At 42.1% G+C, this 15,064-nt stretch overlaps 1 protein-coding gene across 2 annotated transcripts in view; it reads right to left on the reverse strand.

The window, feature by feature from the left end:
* TBCE (tubulin folding cofactor E) overlaps window positions 1-15,064 on the reverse strand; it is a 38,301-nt gene that overhangs the window by 21,170 nt on the left and 2,067 nt on the right. For both annotated transcript variants that reach the window (XM_068938971.1, XM_068938970.1), the window contains exons 3-4: window positions 13,287-13,371; window positions 1,246-1,434 (exon numbers count right to left, since the gene is read on the reverse strand). In XM_068938971.1, the coding sequence (XP_068795072.1) occupies window positions 1,246-1,434; window positions 13,287-13,371 (274 nt within the window). The remainder of the gene's footprint in view (window positions 1-1,245; window positions 1,435-13,286; window positions 13,372-15,064) is intronic.

The following is a 15,064-nucleotide window of genomic DNA, read 5'->3' on the forward strand; positions in this document are numbered from 1 at the left end:
ATAAAATGACTTCCAGTCTTTGGAATACAATAGCATGCTGCTTAAATTAGATTTACACCATTACAGGCAAAAGATAAGGACTTTTAAAAAAAATTTAAGCAAGAAGAGTAGATAAGTACTTCATACTGTAGGCCCCTCCAAACTGTACAGAAAGACTAATTCATTGTGTGCTTGTGCACCAATGAATATTTATAAACAGAAGCAAACTTAAAATTCCAAATTAAAATGAAATATTGAAATAAAATTCATGGTGAAAATATGAACGAGCAGTTGACAGGGGTTATTAACCCAACACTGAGTATTATAAATGCAATTTAATTTAAAAGAAGCCTGAACGTAAAGTTATGAAACACACGCTTGAGGGATACCAGTCATCTTAACTCTGTGCTATCAGGATCTTCAGTTTATCATCCATTCACTGAGATCTCATGCATAAGTCTCATATCTGAATAGTCTGTGGTATTAAATCATCTGTTCTCCATCAATCTCAGTAACATGATATTTATCCTTCAGCAGAAACCCCTCCTCTGTCCTGCAGTAAGGCCATGTTAAAATAAAACAAATACCAAAACAATTAGGCACTGCAGTATTTGTAGGCCGAAAGTTAACTGAATGGAGTTTGCATGCAAGATTTTGATTAAGTTAACAAGAAATTTAAGAGCAACAGTTATTCTGCTACTGAATTATTAGGGGCAAGAAAGCTTGACATTTCACTTAACCCAGGCTAACTATAGGTTGCTGCCAAAAGAGAAAAGCATCCTGTTCCCCCATACGCATTCTCCCAGCGTTTTCTAACCTGGCAACTGTATGGCTGCTAGGCAAGTTGAATCAATTCACTGATCCAATGGAAAACTAACTCACCAAAGAAAGAATGGTTTCATGCATCATCGACCTCACTCAGCTCACCTTTCGATTCTATAAAGCACCAGATCTGCTGTCCACATAAACAGCGGACACAGGCAGAGAAAGGAGCGAGCAAGGTTGTCTCTTTTGGCAGCAGCTCACAATCACATCAGATTAAATATTACGTGAAATCAGAATCCGTATCAGAATTCTTAAGGGATCTACTTTACTACTTCAACAAATTTATTCATACATTCTTAGGGAAAACAATAATCCAGTATCTACAGAATAATTACCTGAGACATTTAAGGACAATGTAATTTTCCTTTCCTTACAGTTGAACTACGACTTAACTACGCAACCACTAGCAGCATAACTTAGATTTTCAAATATTACACTTGCCTTTGTTGTTCTATAATAGAATCCATACCAACAAATTCCACAGTCTTCTTGCCAAATACTAATGTACTGTCCTTCCCATGGTGGACGTCTTGCTCATCACTCAATCCGTACCGGTCCTTTACTGCAGTTAGGAAATCTACTCCAAAATTTGCCTTGTTTGGTCGGATAAAGGATCCTCCTCTAGGATGTCTAGAAAAGAGCACCCAGGAAAATGAGAAATATGAAAAGTTATCAGAAGATTGACTACTCTTAAAAGTACCGATTAATACTTTTTCGAAATACCATGCATTGAAGCAGTCAAAGGATAATTCCACGAGCTAATTTTAGACATCGCTGCTCTCAGTGAAACAGATAAGGCTTGCAAAATATTGTTGATATTTGACCCAACAAGTTGACATTATGAGATGCCAGGAGAACCGAAGTGCCAGATCTCCAAATGTATTTATACCTCAGAACTACCACTTCTGTGCATATTGTCAGAAACAATTGCTCAGTTATTTCCAAACTCATTAAGAACTCGAATCTCCCAGAAAATTAGGTTCCTACTTACAAACAGATACAAAATTACCTAAACCACATGGCAAACTGGAGCCTTAGCTCAGCCTATGGCCTATAGTAATACTCAGAATACACAGTCCCTCACCATTTTTCACTTGAGTAATTCATGTGTAATTCTAAGACAATGCAGCCTTGTCCAATGCACCCATACAAACAGCACACGATACAACTTTTGATATTTAGAATTCTAATACTAACTCAAACAATCCCTAACTAAAAACTAACTTGGTAGCAATTTCAAAGCTGAGCATTCAACAGAATTAGCCAGCTAATGTACTTCCACAGAATCACAGAATGGTTTAGGTTGGAAGGGACCTCTGGAGATCATCTAGTCCAACCTCCCTGCTCAAGCAGCGTCCTCTAGAGCATATTGCCCAGGATCACATCCAGAACGGGTTTTGAATATCTCCACCGAAGGAGACTCCACTACCCCTCTGGGCAACCTGGTCCAGTGCTCTGTCACCCTCACAGTGAAGAAGTTTTTTCTCAGGTTCAGATGGAACTGCCTGTGGTTCAGTTGGTGCCCGTTGCCTCTTGTCCTGGTGCTGGGCACCACGGAGAAGAGGCTGGCCCCTTCCTCTTGACACTCCCCCTTCAGATACTTGTACCCACTGATCAGATCGCCTCTCGGTCTTCTCTTCTCCAGGCTCAACAGGCCCAGCTCTCGCAGCCTTTCTTCAGAGGAGAGAGGCTCCAGTCCCCTCATCCTCTTTGCAGCCCTCCGCTGGACTCTCTCCAGTAGCACCAAGTCTCTCTCGTACTGGGGAGCCCAGAAGTGGACACCGGACTCCAGGTGACGCCTCCCCAGGGCTGAGGAGAGGGGCAGCATCACCTCCCTCCACCTGCTGGCAACACTCTGCCTCATGCACCCCAGGAGACCATTGGCCTTCTTGGCCACAAGGCCACACTGCTGCCTCATGCTGAACTTGCTGTCCACCAGCACTCCCAGGTCCTTTTCTGCAGAGCTACTTTCCAGCAGGTCAACCCCAGCCTGTACTGGTGCATGGGATTATTCCTGCCTAGGTGCAGGACCTTGCACTTGCCTTTGTGGAACTTCAGGAGGTTCCTCTCCGCCCAGCTCTCCAGCCTGTCCAGGTCCCTCTGAATGGCAGCACAGCCTTCTGGTGTGTCAGCCACTCCCCCCAGTTTAGTATCATCAGCAAACTGGCTGAGGGTACGCTCTGTCCCTTCCTCCAGGTCATCGATGAATACGTTGAACAAGATTGGACTCAGTCCTGACCCCTGGGGGACACCGCTAGCCACAGGCCTCCAACTAGACTCTGCACCATTCACCACAACCCTCTGAGCTCGGCCATCCAGCCAGTTCTCAAGCCACCTCACCGTCCACTCATCTAGCCCACACTTCCTGAGCTTACCTGGGAGGATGTGATGGGAGACAGTGTCCAAAGCCTTGCTGAAGTCCAGGGAGACAACATCCACTGCTCTGCCCTCATCTACCCAGCCAGTCATTCCGTCATAGAAGGCTATCAGATTGGTCAAGCATGATTTCCCTTGGGTGAATCCATGCTGGCTACTCCTGATCACCTTCCCGTCCTCCATCCACATGCTTAGTGATGACCTCCAGGAGGAGCTGTTCCATCACCTTTCCAGGGATGGAGGTGAGGCTGGCAGGCCTGTAGTTTCCTGGCTCCTCCTTCTTGCCCTTTTTGAAGACTGGCCTGACATTGGCTTTCTTCCAGTCCTCAGGCACCTCGCCCGATCTCCAGGACCTTTCCAAGATGATGGAGAGTGGCCTAGCAATAACATCCGCCAGCTCCCTCAGCACTCGTGGGTGCATCCCATCGGGGCCCACGGATTTGTGGATGTCAAGCTTGGACAAAAGATCTCTAACCTGATCCTCCTCCACCAAGGGAGAGTCTTCCTTTCTCCAGACTTCCTCTCTTGTCCCCAGGGTCTGGAATTCCTCAGGACTGGCCTTAGCAGTGAAGACTGAAGCAAAGAAGGCATTCAATAACTCTGCCTTCTCTGTATCCTTTGTCACCAGGGCACCCGCCCCATTCAGCAGCGGGCCCACGTTTTCCCTAGTCTTCCTTTTGCTATTGATGTATTTGAAGAAGGCCTTCTTGTTGTCCTTGACATCCCTTGCCAGATTTAATTCCAACTGGGCCTTAGCCTTCCTTGTCGCATCCCTGCACGCTCTGACAACGTCCCTGTATTCTTCCCAAGTGGCCTGTCCCCTTTTCCACATTCTGTACACTTCCTTCTTCTGCTGGAGTTTTGCCAGCAGTTCCTTGCTCATCCATGCAGGTCTCCTGCCCGCTTTGCTCGACTTCTTCCTCAGAGGGATGCACTGATCCTGAGCCTGGAGGAAGTGACGCTTGAATATTAACCAGCTCTCTTGGACCCCTCTTCCTTCTAGGGCCCTACCCCAGGAGATTCCCCTAAGTAGGTCCCTGAAGAGGCCAAAGTCAGCTCTCCTGAAGTCCAGGGTTGCAATCCTACTCATTGCCCTGCTCCCTCCTCGCAGGATCCTGAACTCCACCATCTCATGGTCACTGCAGCCAAGGCTGCCCCCAACCTTCACATCTCCAACTAGACCTTCTTTGTTCGTTAGTACAAGGTCTAGCATTGCACCTCTCCTCGTTGGCGTCTCCACCACCTGGGTCAAGAAATTATCATCAATCCTCTGCAGGAACCTCTTTGACTGTTTGTGCCTAGCTGTGCTGTCTTCCCAACAGATGGCAGGGTGGTTGAAGTCTCCCATGAGAACTGGGGCCTGTGATCGAGCCTGTGATCGTGAGGCTACTTCCAGCTGTCTGTAGAAGGCCTCATCGACAACTTCCTCCTCATCAGGTGGCCTGTAGTAAACCCCCACAACAGTGTCACCCATGTTAGCCTGCCCTTTCTACACCGTCCTACAAAGTTTCTTAGTTTTTCTTGAGCGCTAAAAATCCTTCTTGTTTGACAATCTGCTTTTACAACTTCTATTAAACTTCTATGTGTTCTACAATAGAACAGGTACGAGGATCAGCTGTAAAATGGCATGAAGAAAATGCTTAGTTATGATTACCTGCCTGCCTTTCAGCTGAGAAGAATACAGACTTTGGCAGAAAAGTACCCAGAAAGAAGTCGTCGCCTATGTAAATAAAATTCCTCTTTTCACGTATGCAAACATCAAGTGGTTAATTAGCAAACCATAACATAAATCCTCAGTAATAAAGAATTCGAGATTCTCTCTCAGAAATACAGCAGCTAGAGGCCGTGAATCGTGTGGACCTATTTACAAGTAGATGGAATAGCTTGGGCACCACATATTCACAATTTTATTAACAATTTATACTGGCAATTGCCTGTGCCAGTTTCTTTCATGAACATTTCAAATACTTTTAAGTACTCTCATATCTTAGATAATAATCTGAACAGAAACAAGAAACAATGTATTATTTGCTTTGATTTTCAGTCTGGTTTTGTAGTGACTAGGTTTAGAATGCAATGGTTACAAAACATACAGAAAGACATACACTTAAAGAATGCAAATCCAGTGTATATGTTCATGTTGAGCACACAATTTCAATTCTCTACATTTTTAATCCGGTAATCTCTTAAGTCTTTCCTTTTGTTTCTTAATGTGCTTTATAGTTTGTAAACATTTGGTCAGTTTAAATGCTAACCTTCTTCAGAAGTAAAAATTACGCGACTCTTTCGTAACATCACTTCCTAAAGCAATAAATCACATTTTCACCACTTAACTATAACATCTCTTACATGCAAAATACATGACTTCTACTTTGGCATTAAGTCAAATAGTTTTGTAAGCAACAGACAGTGCAGGATCCTACGTGGGGCTCTGGAAACTGCATATAACAATCCTTGCAGTCTTGTCCATCTGTAACTCATGCTGCCTCCTGCTACATATTTATTTCGACATTTGTTGTCCTTCTTCCCATCACCTCAATTCCCCCCATTGTGTCACCTCCATCCCTCTATACTCAACAGTTCCACTACTTTTCTTCTTCTCTTCTCCCCAATCCTCTCATCAAGCTGGAGCTCTCATGTGCATCCTTCTCTTCATGCCATTTATACTTGGCATAGCCAACTCCTCTATGTCTCTCCATCACGACATCCATTCCTAAGCCCATTTCTATTCTCTTTGGTCACTGTTTATAACCACACATCTGCCTTCCTCTCATTACCTTTGGAGGAGCCAGTTCTATTGCCCAGAAAAAATACAAAGGAAACTAGCTACCTTGTTTCTTGCTTTCTCAGACACTAGAGTCTTTTAAAGCTACAGGAAAAGTATGGAGTATTTCTCTCACAAGCCTCTCCTATTTTTTTTGGACCATAGTAAGATCATAGTGTTTCTCTCCCTTGTTCTTATCACTTCAAGTACTCTCTCCCCACCAGTGCTGTGACACCTATTGTATGCTCAAATCTATTACAGAGTATAAGTTTCTTTTTCAGTTGCATATTAATAATTTCATCTCCTTTTTCATCAACTGTCACAGAGAAGGACAGAAAAGGAGACTATGCAATAGGAACCTATTTTCAGGCAAAATGATTAAGCATTCCAGGAGAGAGGTTGCTTACCTGTAACTAGCTTCCCTCAAGATGCATTGTCTGTATTAACTCTCACGCTATGGAAAATAAGCCGTACAAGCTATGTACGTTTATAGTACTGTTACCCAGAAAGTACTTATCCATAGCTATGTAAGCAATAAAAATGCTTTTTCTGTATGTTATGCATCTGAGCACAAGTAATGTTCAAATACAAGTCCCTCCTTTTTGTCACCCCCGAATTCTCCAGAAACATTACCGAAAAAAGTAGGACAACAATTTGCAAATGTGAACTACATACCTAAGGAACACAGCTAACAGTATCTAATCTTTCTTCCACCTTCAAAAGCTTGTCTATAACGTACACTTGTACACTAAGTCCAAGTGCCCAAAGGGCTCCTTACTTGGAGAACAGTCCAGAATCCTTAACTGAGTAAGAATCAAACAAAAACACATTCCGAAAAGAATAATCTTGCCAAAAACTTAGAAAAAGAAATAAAACCAGCCTGACAGTATTTGGTGAACTCTAAGCTGGAGCAGCGCAAGCTACACGGAGATTACTGGCGCAGCTCAGGTTTCTGTACAGTGAGTCTCATTTTGTCACAGGTAGTCCCATACTTCTGGTTTCATACAACTTTCAACAACAGTAATCAGCAACAATCAATAATCCAGCAAGAAGCCCTCTGCAGTGTGAAAAATAACCTGCCTAAGATCTAGGGTAACTCCTACAGAATGCTGCATAGAGTTTAGTGGAAGGACGTCTGCCACGAGGACTCGATTCCTGTTGCTCTCCAGACTGAGATAACTACCTTTGAGGCTCTTCTCATCAAAAGATGAATAAGGGAACAAAGAAAGCTGCTGCATCAAAAAAGAATCTATTGGAAGACTATGAAGGAAAAAAAGCGAAACACTTAGAGCCATCTAGTATCCATATCGTTAGATGGAAAGCCCTGAGGACTACCGATCAACTGAAGCTAGGCTAAGCACAGGAAGTCTGAGAACACGGACTTTCCTCTGCTGAATGGGAAAGGTCCTACAGCTAGGAGCAATACTGAGAAGACACACCCTAGTTTCCTTAAGCAGGAAATGTGGAATAAGCCCAACTGGGGTCTGACGAGCAGGTGGCTCTGGTAGCAGTGATGTTTCTTACTGACTTTTAAAACAGAGAGGTTGACCCCAATCCCAGAATTCAGATTGCAGGACACTTTCCATTCACGATTCAGTAGCCTGAAGCAATACAGCCCATCTGCTAGCAAGCTCAGAGGCCCAGAAAGATATTCACTGAAATTTAGATTAGCTATCAGCTTCCACATTTCCCCGAATAAAGATGAAATTTGGCATCATCCTTCTTTGCTAATGAAAAACAAAGTGATGGTATTACTCATCATTATGGGTAGACAACTGCTCTTCCATACCCTAGCGGAATGTCACACATGCACGCTTCTCAGTACCTGAGGTATAACACATCCGTATATAAGCTGTGCTCCAACAATTATACACTTGAGCTGTTTGACTGCAGAATCTGCTCAGCCAAAGAGAGAGATCTCATCATTATCAGCCTGGAATAGCAAAGGAACACGGGAGGGCTTCTTTGCTCAGTACCTGCCTTTGCAATGATTACCCCAAGCCTCATTATGGCTGGGGGCGTATACACTGCAAAGCTCATAGGGTATCATAAATTACAGCTATTTGAACTCATGCGCGCCTTGTCTATGCAGGCACTAAACAGATCTTTCCCTTTAAGTGGAAAGTCCTCAACGGACCAGATCTCTTTCAAAAGAATCTGCACACTGCAGCAAATAGTCTTTCAAGTTTGTTTCAGAACAGAGGCTGCAGTAACCCTGGCATGAAAGACTGTGTATCAATTGGCTAGTGTGTATCAAGCTCCTGACTAACTGTACAGCAGAAGCTTTGTAAACATCAGCAAATAACTCAACTTCTTGCAGGTTTACCTGAGTAAAATTGATATGAAAGCTGTGTTTCTAGCCCAGAGTCTGAGGCTTCAGGAAAGGAGGAAAGAGACAACACCTGAGCTCCAGACACACTCATCTGAAGGTTCTGCTGGTGCACAGGACATGGTGCAGTAGCGGCTAGAGCCAACAGTTCTGTTTCAACACTCTTCTATTGCCAGGGAACGGACATCTCAGAGCGCGTACGCTGAGATACAGTGAAACAATCAAAATTTCCTATCTGAGATTTTCTGAGGCTAGCAGGAATCTTGGGAATACATTCTCCCCTTGTTAAATAAGCTTCTTTTTTTCCTTAGACCCTAAAATAAGACTGACATCTTACCGTTTTTGAAGAGTTTGTGCTGCAAGTAGCTATTCCTGGAAATGAATCTGTCATTTTTCAAGGAGGGATGTTTTAATTTAACACAAACAGATCTTTTAGGCAGGAACATAAATTTCATGCAAACACTAACATCTGATGGTCACAATTGTTGCCTGTCAATTAAAAAACATGTCCCTACACAACTTACAAATTTCACTGGAGGAGAAAAAAAAACTGAAAACCTATAATGCCTTTTTAAGGATAGCTTGGCATTTCAGGAATATAGAAACTATACAAGAGTCAAAGCTCCCACCAGAAGAGGACTGAGCAATACAAAGCAAAAAACCCCAAGCTGTTACAAAGAACCAAGGAGCAGTTGCAATTCTGCCATGTTGAATACATCACAGACTCAAGTTTGACAACTACTACGTTCCCTCCTCCCTTCTCTGGCTTGTTCTGCAAGTTAACTCTGGCAAAATAGGTTGTAATCTAATAAGTTCAATATGTCTTACAACAGTATCTGGTGAAAATCAAATCAGGATTCTTCTGGAAAGTGATTAGGGAAGAAGAAAACTACTCTTTAACAGGAGAGACTACGTCCCTTTCATTTTAGAATCAAAGTAATTTAAATGTGTAACACTATAGAAAGCTACCCCGACTTTATGAGAAGTGAGGCAACCAAAGAAACACGTCCTCTAGTGCAAGGGAAATTTAAAAATCTCCCTCAGCAAAATGGCCTAGATTAAAACAGGTGATAAAATAGGAACATAAGTGCAAGCAGTGTGTGCAAATGGAATAGTAATCATCCTCTCAGACAGTTTTGGGTAAAACAATTGATAAGGCTAAGGAGGAAGGTGACCCTCTGACAGCTTAAGCAGTAACCAGGGAATTACTAATAGACTTTTTTTTTTGGGGGGGGGGAAAAAGAGGAGTCAGCTTGAAAAGAAGTGTAAAAGAAACATGCACAACTGTAACAGCAGAAAAAGGGTAACAGAGCAGCAGTCAAAACTCAGTTTGCTGCTGCCAGAAGTCACCTTGCTGGCACAACCTCTACCTACACCAGACAGAGCTGCCTCCCCATCAGGTGTCATGTGCAGCCTGCACCCAGGTGGGGGACAGACAGCAAGGGGAGCAACATATAGAGACCCACATCTCTGTGGGCAAGTGAACCTCACTGGGTGTGTTCTACCAGCATGGGCATTAGCAGATTGCAGGAGGCAACACCAGAACATGAAAAGCTGGAGCACCCACATCTCCCACAGGAGATATCTGTAAATAATGGACCTGCACTCCCAAGGGAAAAGGTGTGCGCTTGTAAACTATGTTCTCTAGGGAGGGGGAGGACACCACAAGGATGGAGGGCAGGGAGGCACATACACAAGAGCGTGAATGTGTGTGTGTGGGATGAGAACTTCTGGGGATAAATTACAAAAGCATCCATAAAAATTTGCAGGTATGTGTTAACATCTTGTAGGTATCTAGTACTGTGGCTGCATTGCCAATATTAAACCCGAACGTATAGTTCACTGGTTACTAGTTAACTACATGTCATTAATAAATAGACAAATGGTTTAAATCCCGCTTTGATTTAACCTATGGAAATGGCATGCTTTTCTCTGTGACAATCTATATACCTAAGCATGATCTTTAAGCATTTCATATACAATTCTGTTTCCCTTCAATTCCTATGCAGTTGTAGGACACTTCCTTCAGTAGGAAGTGCAATCTGATCTCCTGAAAAATCTCATGGTTTGTAGGTACACTTCCTTTAAATTTTAGATCTACCCTACAGGGACAGGCCATGTTGCTTTAAAACACAAATACACATGCCGATTTAGTATATTTTTCATCTTTTAATTTAGAAAAAAAGTTTACAATGCAACAAGCTCTTTCTATTTATTTTGAAAGCACACTCATGTTTCAAAAGTTGCAGATGAACGCTACCACTATGCTAAGGCTTTATTACTCGCTCCTCATTTCTCTTGAAGCCCTGTAGAACACAGCTAATTCTATTACATGATGCACTACCAAAACTGACAGCTAAAAGTAATAGCCTCCTCAGAGTTACTAGGAAGCAATACTATTAGCAGGAAAAAAATTCAAAAAAAGGCCACTAGAGTGTGTGTTGTCATTTTCAACAAATCCAGATTTGATTAACATGCTCATCATATCCGCATATTTTGAAGTGGTGCTGTACTGTTCTTTCGTTCTTATAATCTTAATATGTTGAATTAGTACCACATAATATCATGACATAAGATAAACACACTGCCATGAATCACACAAGTTTAGGCCATATTTCTAAAAAACTTAAGATGACCACATATAGCTGTGAGCAGACCTCCTGATTTATCCATATAAGGATTAGTAAAAAGATCCTTTAGTAAGTAAACTCTCAAATTTGGTTTTATTTTCCTCTTATGAGCTCATTTTGAATGTCATTCTCTAGAAGGTTTTTAGAAGCATCCTTTTCAAATTGCCATAAAAAGAATTATGAAGAAAAAAAAAAATCTGTCCTTTCATTACATTTGTTTACAGAACAGCAAACTGTTCGGCTATTTCAGCTGCTTCTGCTTACCAGAACTCAAGAAATTAGAGAAGTGGGTTTTTACTACAGGTAAGGTTTTGGGAAAAGTACATAGTTTTAGTTAGTCTTCTAACCAAACAGTAATAATAAATAGATGAGACTTGGGTTTGATTGGCACATGAACTACAAATCAGACTGCACACAGAGGGGTATGGCTGTGAGTCATGTTTGACAGCTAGAACTATTGTTTATTTCTTTTGTCTCCAGAAAGACTTTCTCTAATCAGAACAAAACAGAGTACAAAGATCGGGTATCGTAAGGACAATATGTTTAAAGATGGCTACATTTAAAATTGTTATGAATATTAAGCAGCTTCATTCAAAAAAGTTGCTTCTTATGACAAGAATTGGAATTATTCTCCGAGGTCTAATTTCCTCGGATGATAGTAACAGTTGCTCAAAAAGTAAAAGCATCTATATGCGCATGCACAAATACTATACACGCACAAATGCAAATCACTCTTCAGTGTCTGGAATATCTATACAACTTGTTCAACTGTTTCTTCCATCTACAGAGCTTGTGAACGGCCAGTCCGTTACTTTTATTATTTCTTCTGTAGCAGAATATAACTAGTGTTAACTTGGAAACCGCTCCAATTGAATTCAAAGCATCTAAGACAACTTCTGCTAATAAACTCAGGAGATATGGTTGTCCTAGGACTATAAATTTAAGTTCTTTGCAGTGTTGAATCTCCTTTATCCCATTAAGAACATTCTCACTTTCCTTAAGCCTTAGTATTATTAGATACAAGGCAAAAATTTATCAAGCCATTCCAGACACCTTATGCTTTGTTCTTTTTTTTTTTTTTTTTATTCTTCTGAAGAATAGACTTTGCTTTATCACCTCATTTTCTGATAATGAAGCCTCTAGGGCTTCCACCACACACACAAATGTAGAATTTAAGAAGATACAGACCAAGAATTCCGATTTGCACCGTCAACACAATCTACCCTCTCCAGTTTACGCCTGTTTAGCTAAGGGTAAGAAACAATATTCCTAGAAAGGATTTCAAAATAGCTAATTTTTTTATTTGAATCATTAAATAGGTAAATTCTTCTGTTGATTCAGTCTGAGACCAAAGAGCTTTACTTGCTGCTTCAGGAAGACTTTGCTCTGAATTGATAAAGTATATTCTTTAACAAGCCCTGAACTGCTACCAGTTCTTTATACAAATACAGTAGTCTTTACTCCTCTCATGGTATTCCATTGGACTCCAGGAGATCTTCTGGCAGACACAAGACTAGACTTGCTTTCTCCACATTGCAAAAACGCTCATTTTTTCTCAGTTTCTTTTCCTCTTATGCAACATTTTACAGCAACAGTTCTCGGTCCCTTCCATATCAAATTGCTACATTCCAATAGGAGAAAGCAATAAGACTCATTGACTCATCTGCTCACAAAAATGGGAATGATCTCAATTCCCACAAGCTGAAAACACACGCTTAAGATTTAAGCTGAGGCTACACGTTATTCTTGCAGAGAGAGAACAAAGTAGTTCAAATATTCAAGTCTTTAAACTTGATAAATATATGCACTGACATACTAAAAACAAACAAATAAACAACAAAAGATCCCTGCACTGTGCTCTGTGTGTTTTAAATGCAAGTGAACATACTTGATACAATTCCTCAGTGATACAAACGTTCAGATCATTATCAGGACCTTGATGTTTTTCCTTAACAAGACACATGCAAATAATCTTAAGTCCAAACCTAAGTTATATTTAAGATAGCTAATCAGGATCAATACTTCACCTCAGAATTACATAGGAAGGTCAAGGAAGGTCCGCAGGACACACTGATTTCCTTACTAAAGCAGATCTAAACTTACTAAAGTAGCAGAGTGATATTGCGGCTAGCATAGTGATATTGAGTGACTTGTATTTTTTAATTACCTACCATATTCCAATTGCTGTATCTGGACCAATAAGAATGCAACAGCTTGTGTAGCACAGCCAGCCAAAGGCTAAGATTTATCATCTTTTTAAGTATCATCTTTTAAGTATCAGATAACAAAAAGATTTGCTCTAAAAACTCAAGAAAAACATTTTGCTCTAAAAACTGTGACCATCTTTGCCAATACACTTTGCTAACACTGGGAATCAACTCACCTGCATGTGAAATACCGTGTTCCTTCATGGATACCATTATGTTTCCCTCTCTGAGGATCATCCCATTCCACTCCAAGCCAAATTCCTGAAAAATATAGTAGATACATTCAGAGTTCTGGCATCACAGCCATAGAACTGGTGGTTGGAAGGAGCCTCTGAAGGTCATCTAGCCCACCCTCCCTCAGAGCAGATTATCCCCAGGCACTGATCTCATCAGCCAAGTCCTTACTTGGCCAAGCCTTGAAAGCCTCCAAGGACTGAGATTCCACAGCCTCTCTGGAGGCCCTATTCCAAAAACATACTACTTGTGTAGTGCAAAAGTTTTTCCCGATTTCCAACCTGAACCTTCCATACAAGCCAAACTTTGTGGTGACCACCCCTTGTGATATAATCTAGTAATAGCAAGAAGAGTTTGGCTCTGTCATCTTTGCCATCATCCTTCAAACTGTTGTAGGCAGGTTGCCATTTAGTCTCCTCTTCAGCACACTACACAAGCCCAACTCCTTCAGTCATCTTCACAGGACACGTGGCCTATGCCCTCGACCACCCTGGTAACCTTCCACTGGACCCTCTCCAGATTATCCATATGCCTAGTGAATTAGGAGGGCCTAAAACTGGATGCATTATTCCAAGTGCAACCTCACCAGCACCAAGTAGGGGACAATAGCTTCCCTTGATTTGCTGGCCATGTTCCTCCAAAGGCATCCCAGTACAATCCACGTCTTATTTGTGACAAGAGCTTACTGTTGGTTCACATTCCTCGTGGATTCCACCTCAACTCCCAAGTCCTTCACAGCAAACCCCATGGGTTACTGCTACTTCCTAGTTTGCACTGATATGTGGGGTTATATCGCTCTAGCATGGAAATTCATACTATTTCTTTAATTTCATAAGGCTCAATTCTAAAGTTGATATAGGTCCCTCTGGATTGTCATTCTGCCATTTGTCACGTCAGCCACTCCTCCTACCATATAATGTCATCAGCAAGTCTGTTGAAGGTGAACTCTTGTGTCAGTATCTGAGACACTGAACAATACAGACCCCCATACCGATTTCTAGAATACTCGCATGTTACCAGGTATTAGTCAAGCCACTTTTCAGCCCTGCAGTCCTGCTAATTTTCAACCTCCTTAACAGTCCATTCATCTAGCTCATATTTCCCAGCTGCCAAATGAGATTCTTACTAGAGACAGTGTAAGAAGCCTCATCAAAGTCAAGGTACATTATAGTCACCGTTCTCTCTTTGTCCACATTCCCAGTCATACCATCACAGAAGGTCAGTCAAGCATGACTCGCCCTTGTTGACAACCATTCCCAGTTACCATCTGGTCTCTCATGTGCTTAGAAATGGATTCTAGGTAGACACCCTCCATGATCTTTCCAGGGACTGAGGTGAGGCTGATGAGTCTACAGTTCCTCCAATCATCCTTCTAAACCTGAGAAAAAACTTCTTGACTGTGACGGTGACAGAGCATTGGAACAGGTTGCCCAGAGAGGTAGGGGAGTCTCCTTCCCTGGAGATATTCAAAAGCCGGCTGGATGTGATCCTGGGAAATATGCTCTAGAGGACCCTGCTCGAGCAGGGTTGGACTAGATGATCTCCAGAGGTCCCTTCCAACCTAAACGATTCCGTGATTCTTGCCTCTTCCAGGGCTGAGCACAACGCTAGCCTCCTTCCAAGCAGCAGAGTTTCTCCTCCCCAACCCTTGTCATCACAGTTTTTCCAAGGTGGCATATAGCGCCCTCCCAATCAGACTGGTCAGCTCTTCCTGCTTGCC

Source organism: Struthio camelus, chromosome 3 (assembly GCF_040807025.1).
Source record: "Struthio camelus isolate bStrCam1 chromosome 3, bStrCam1.hap1, whole genome shotgun sequence".
NCBI lineage: Eukaryota > Metazoa > Chordata > Aves > Struthioniformes > Struthionidae > Struthio > Struthio camelus.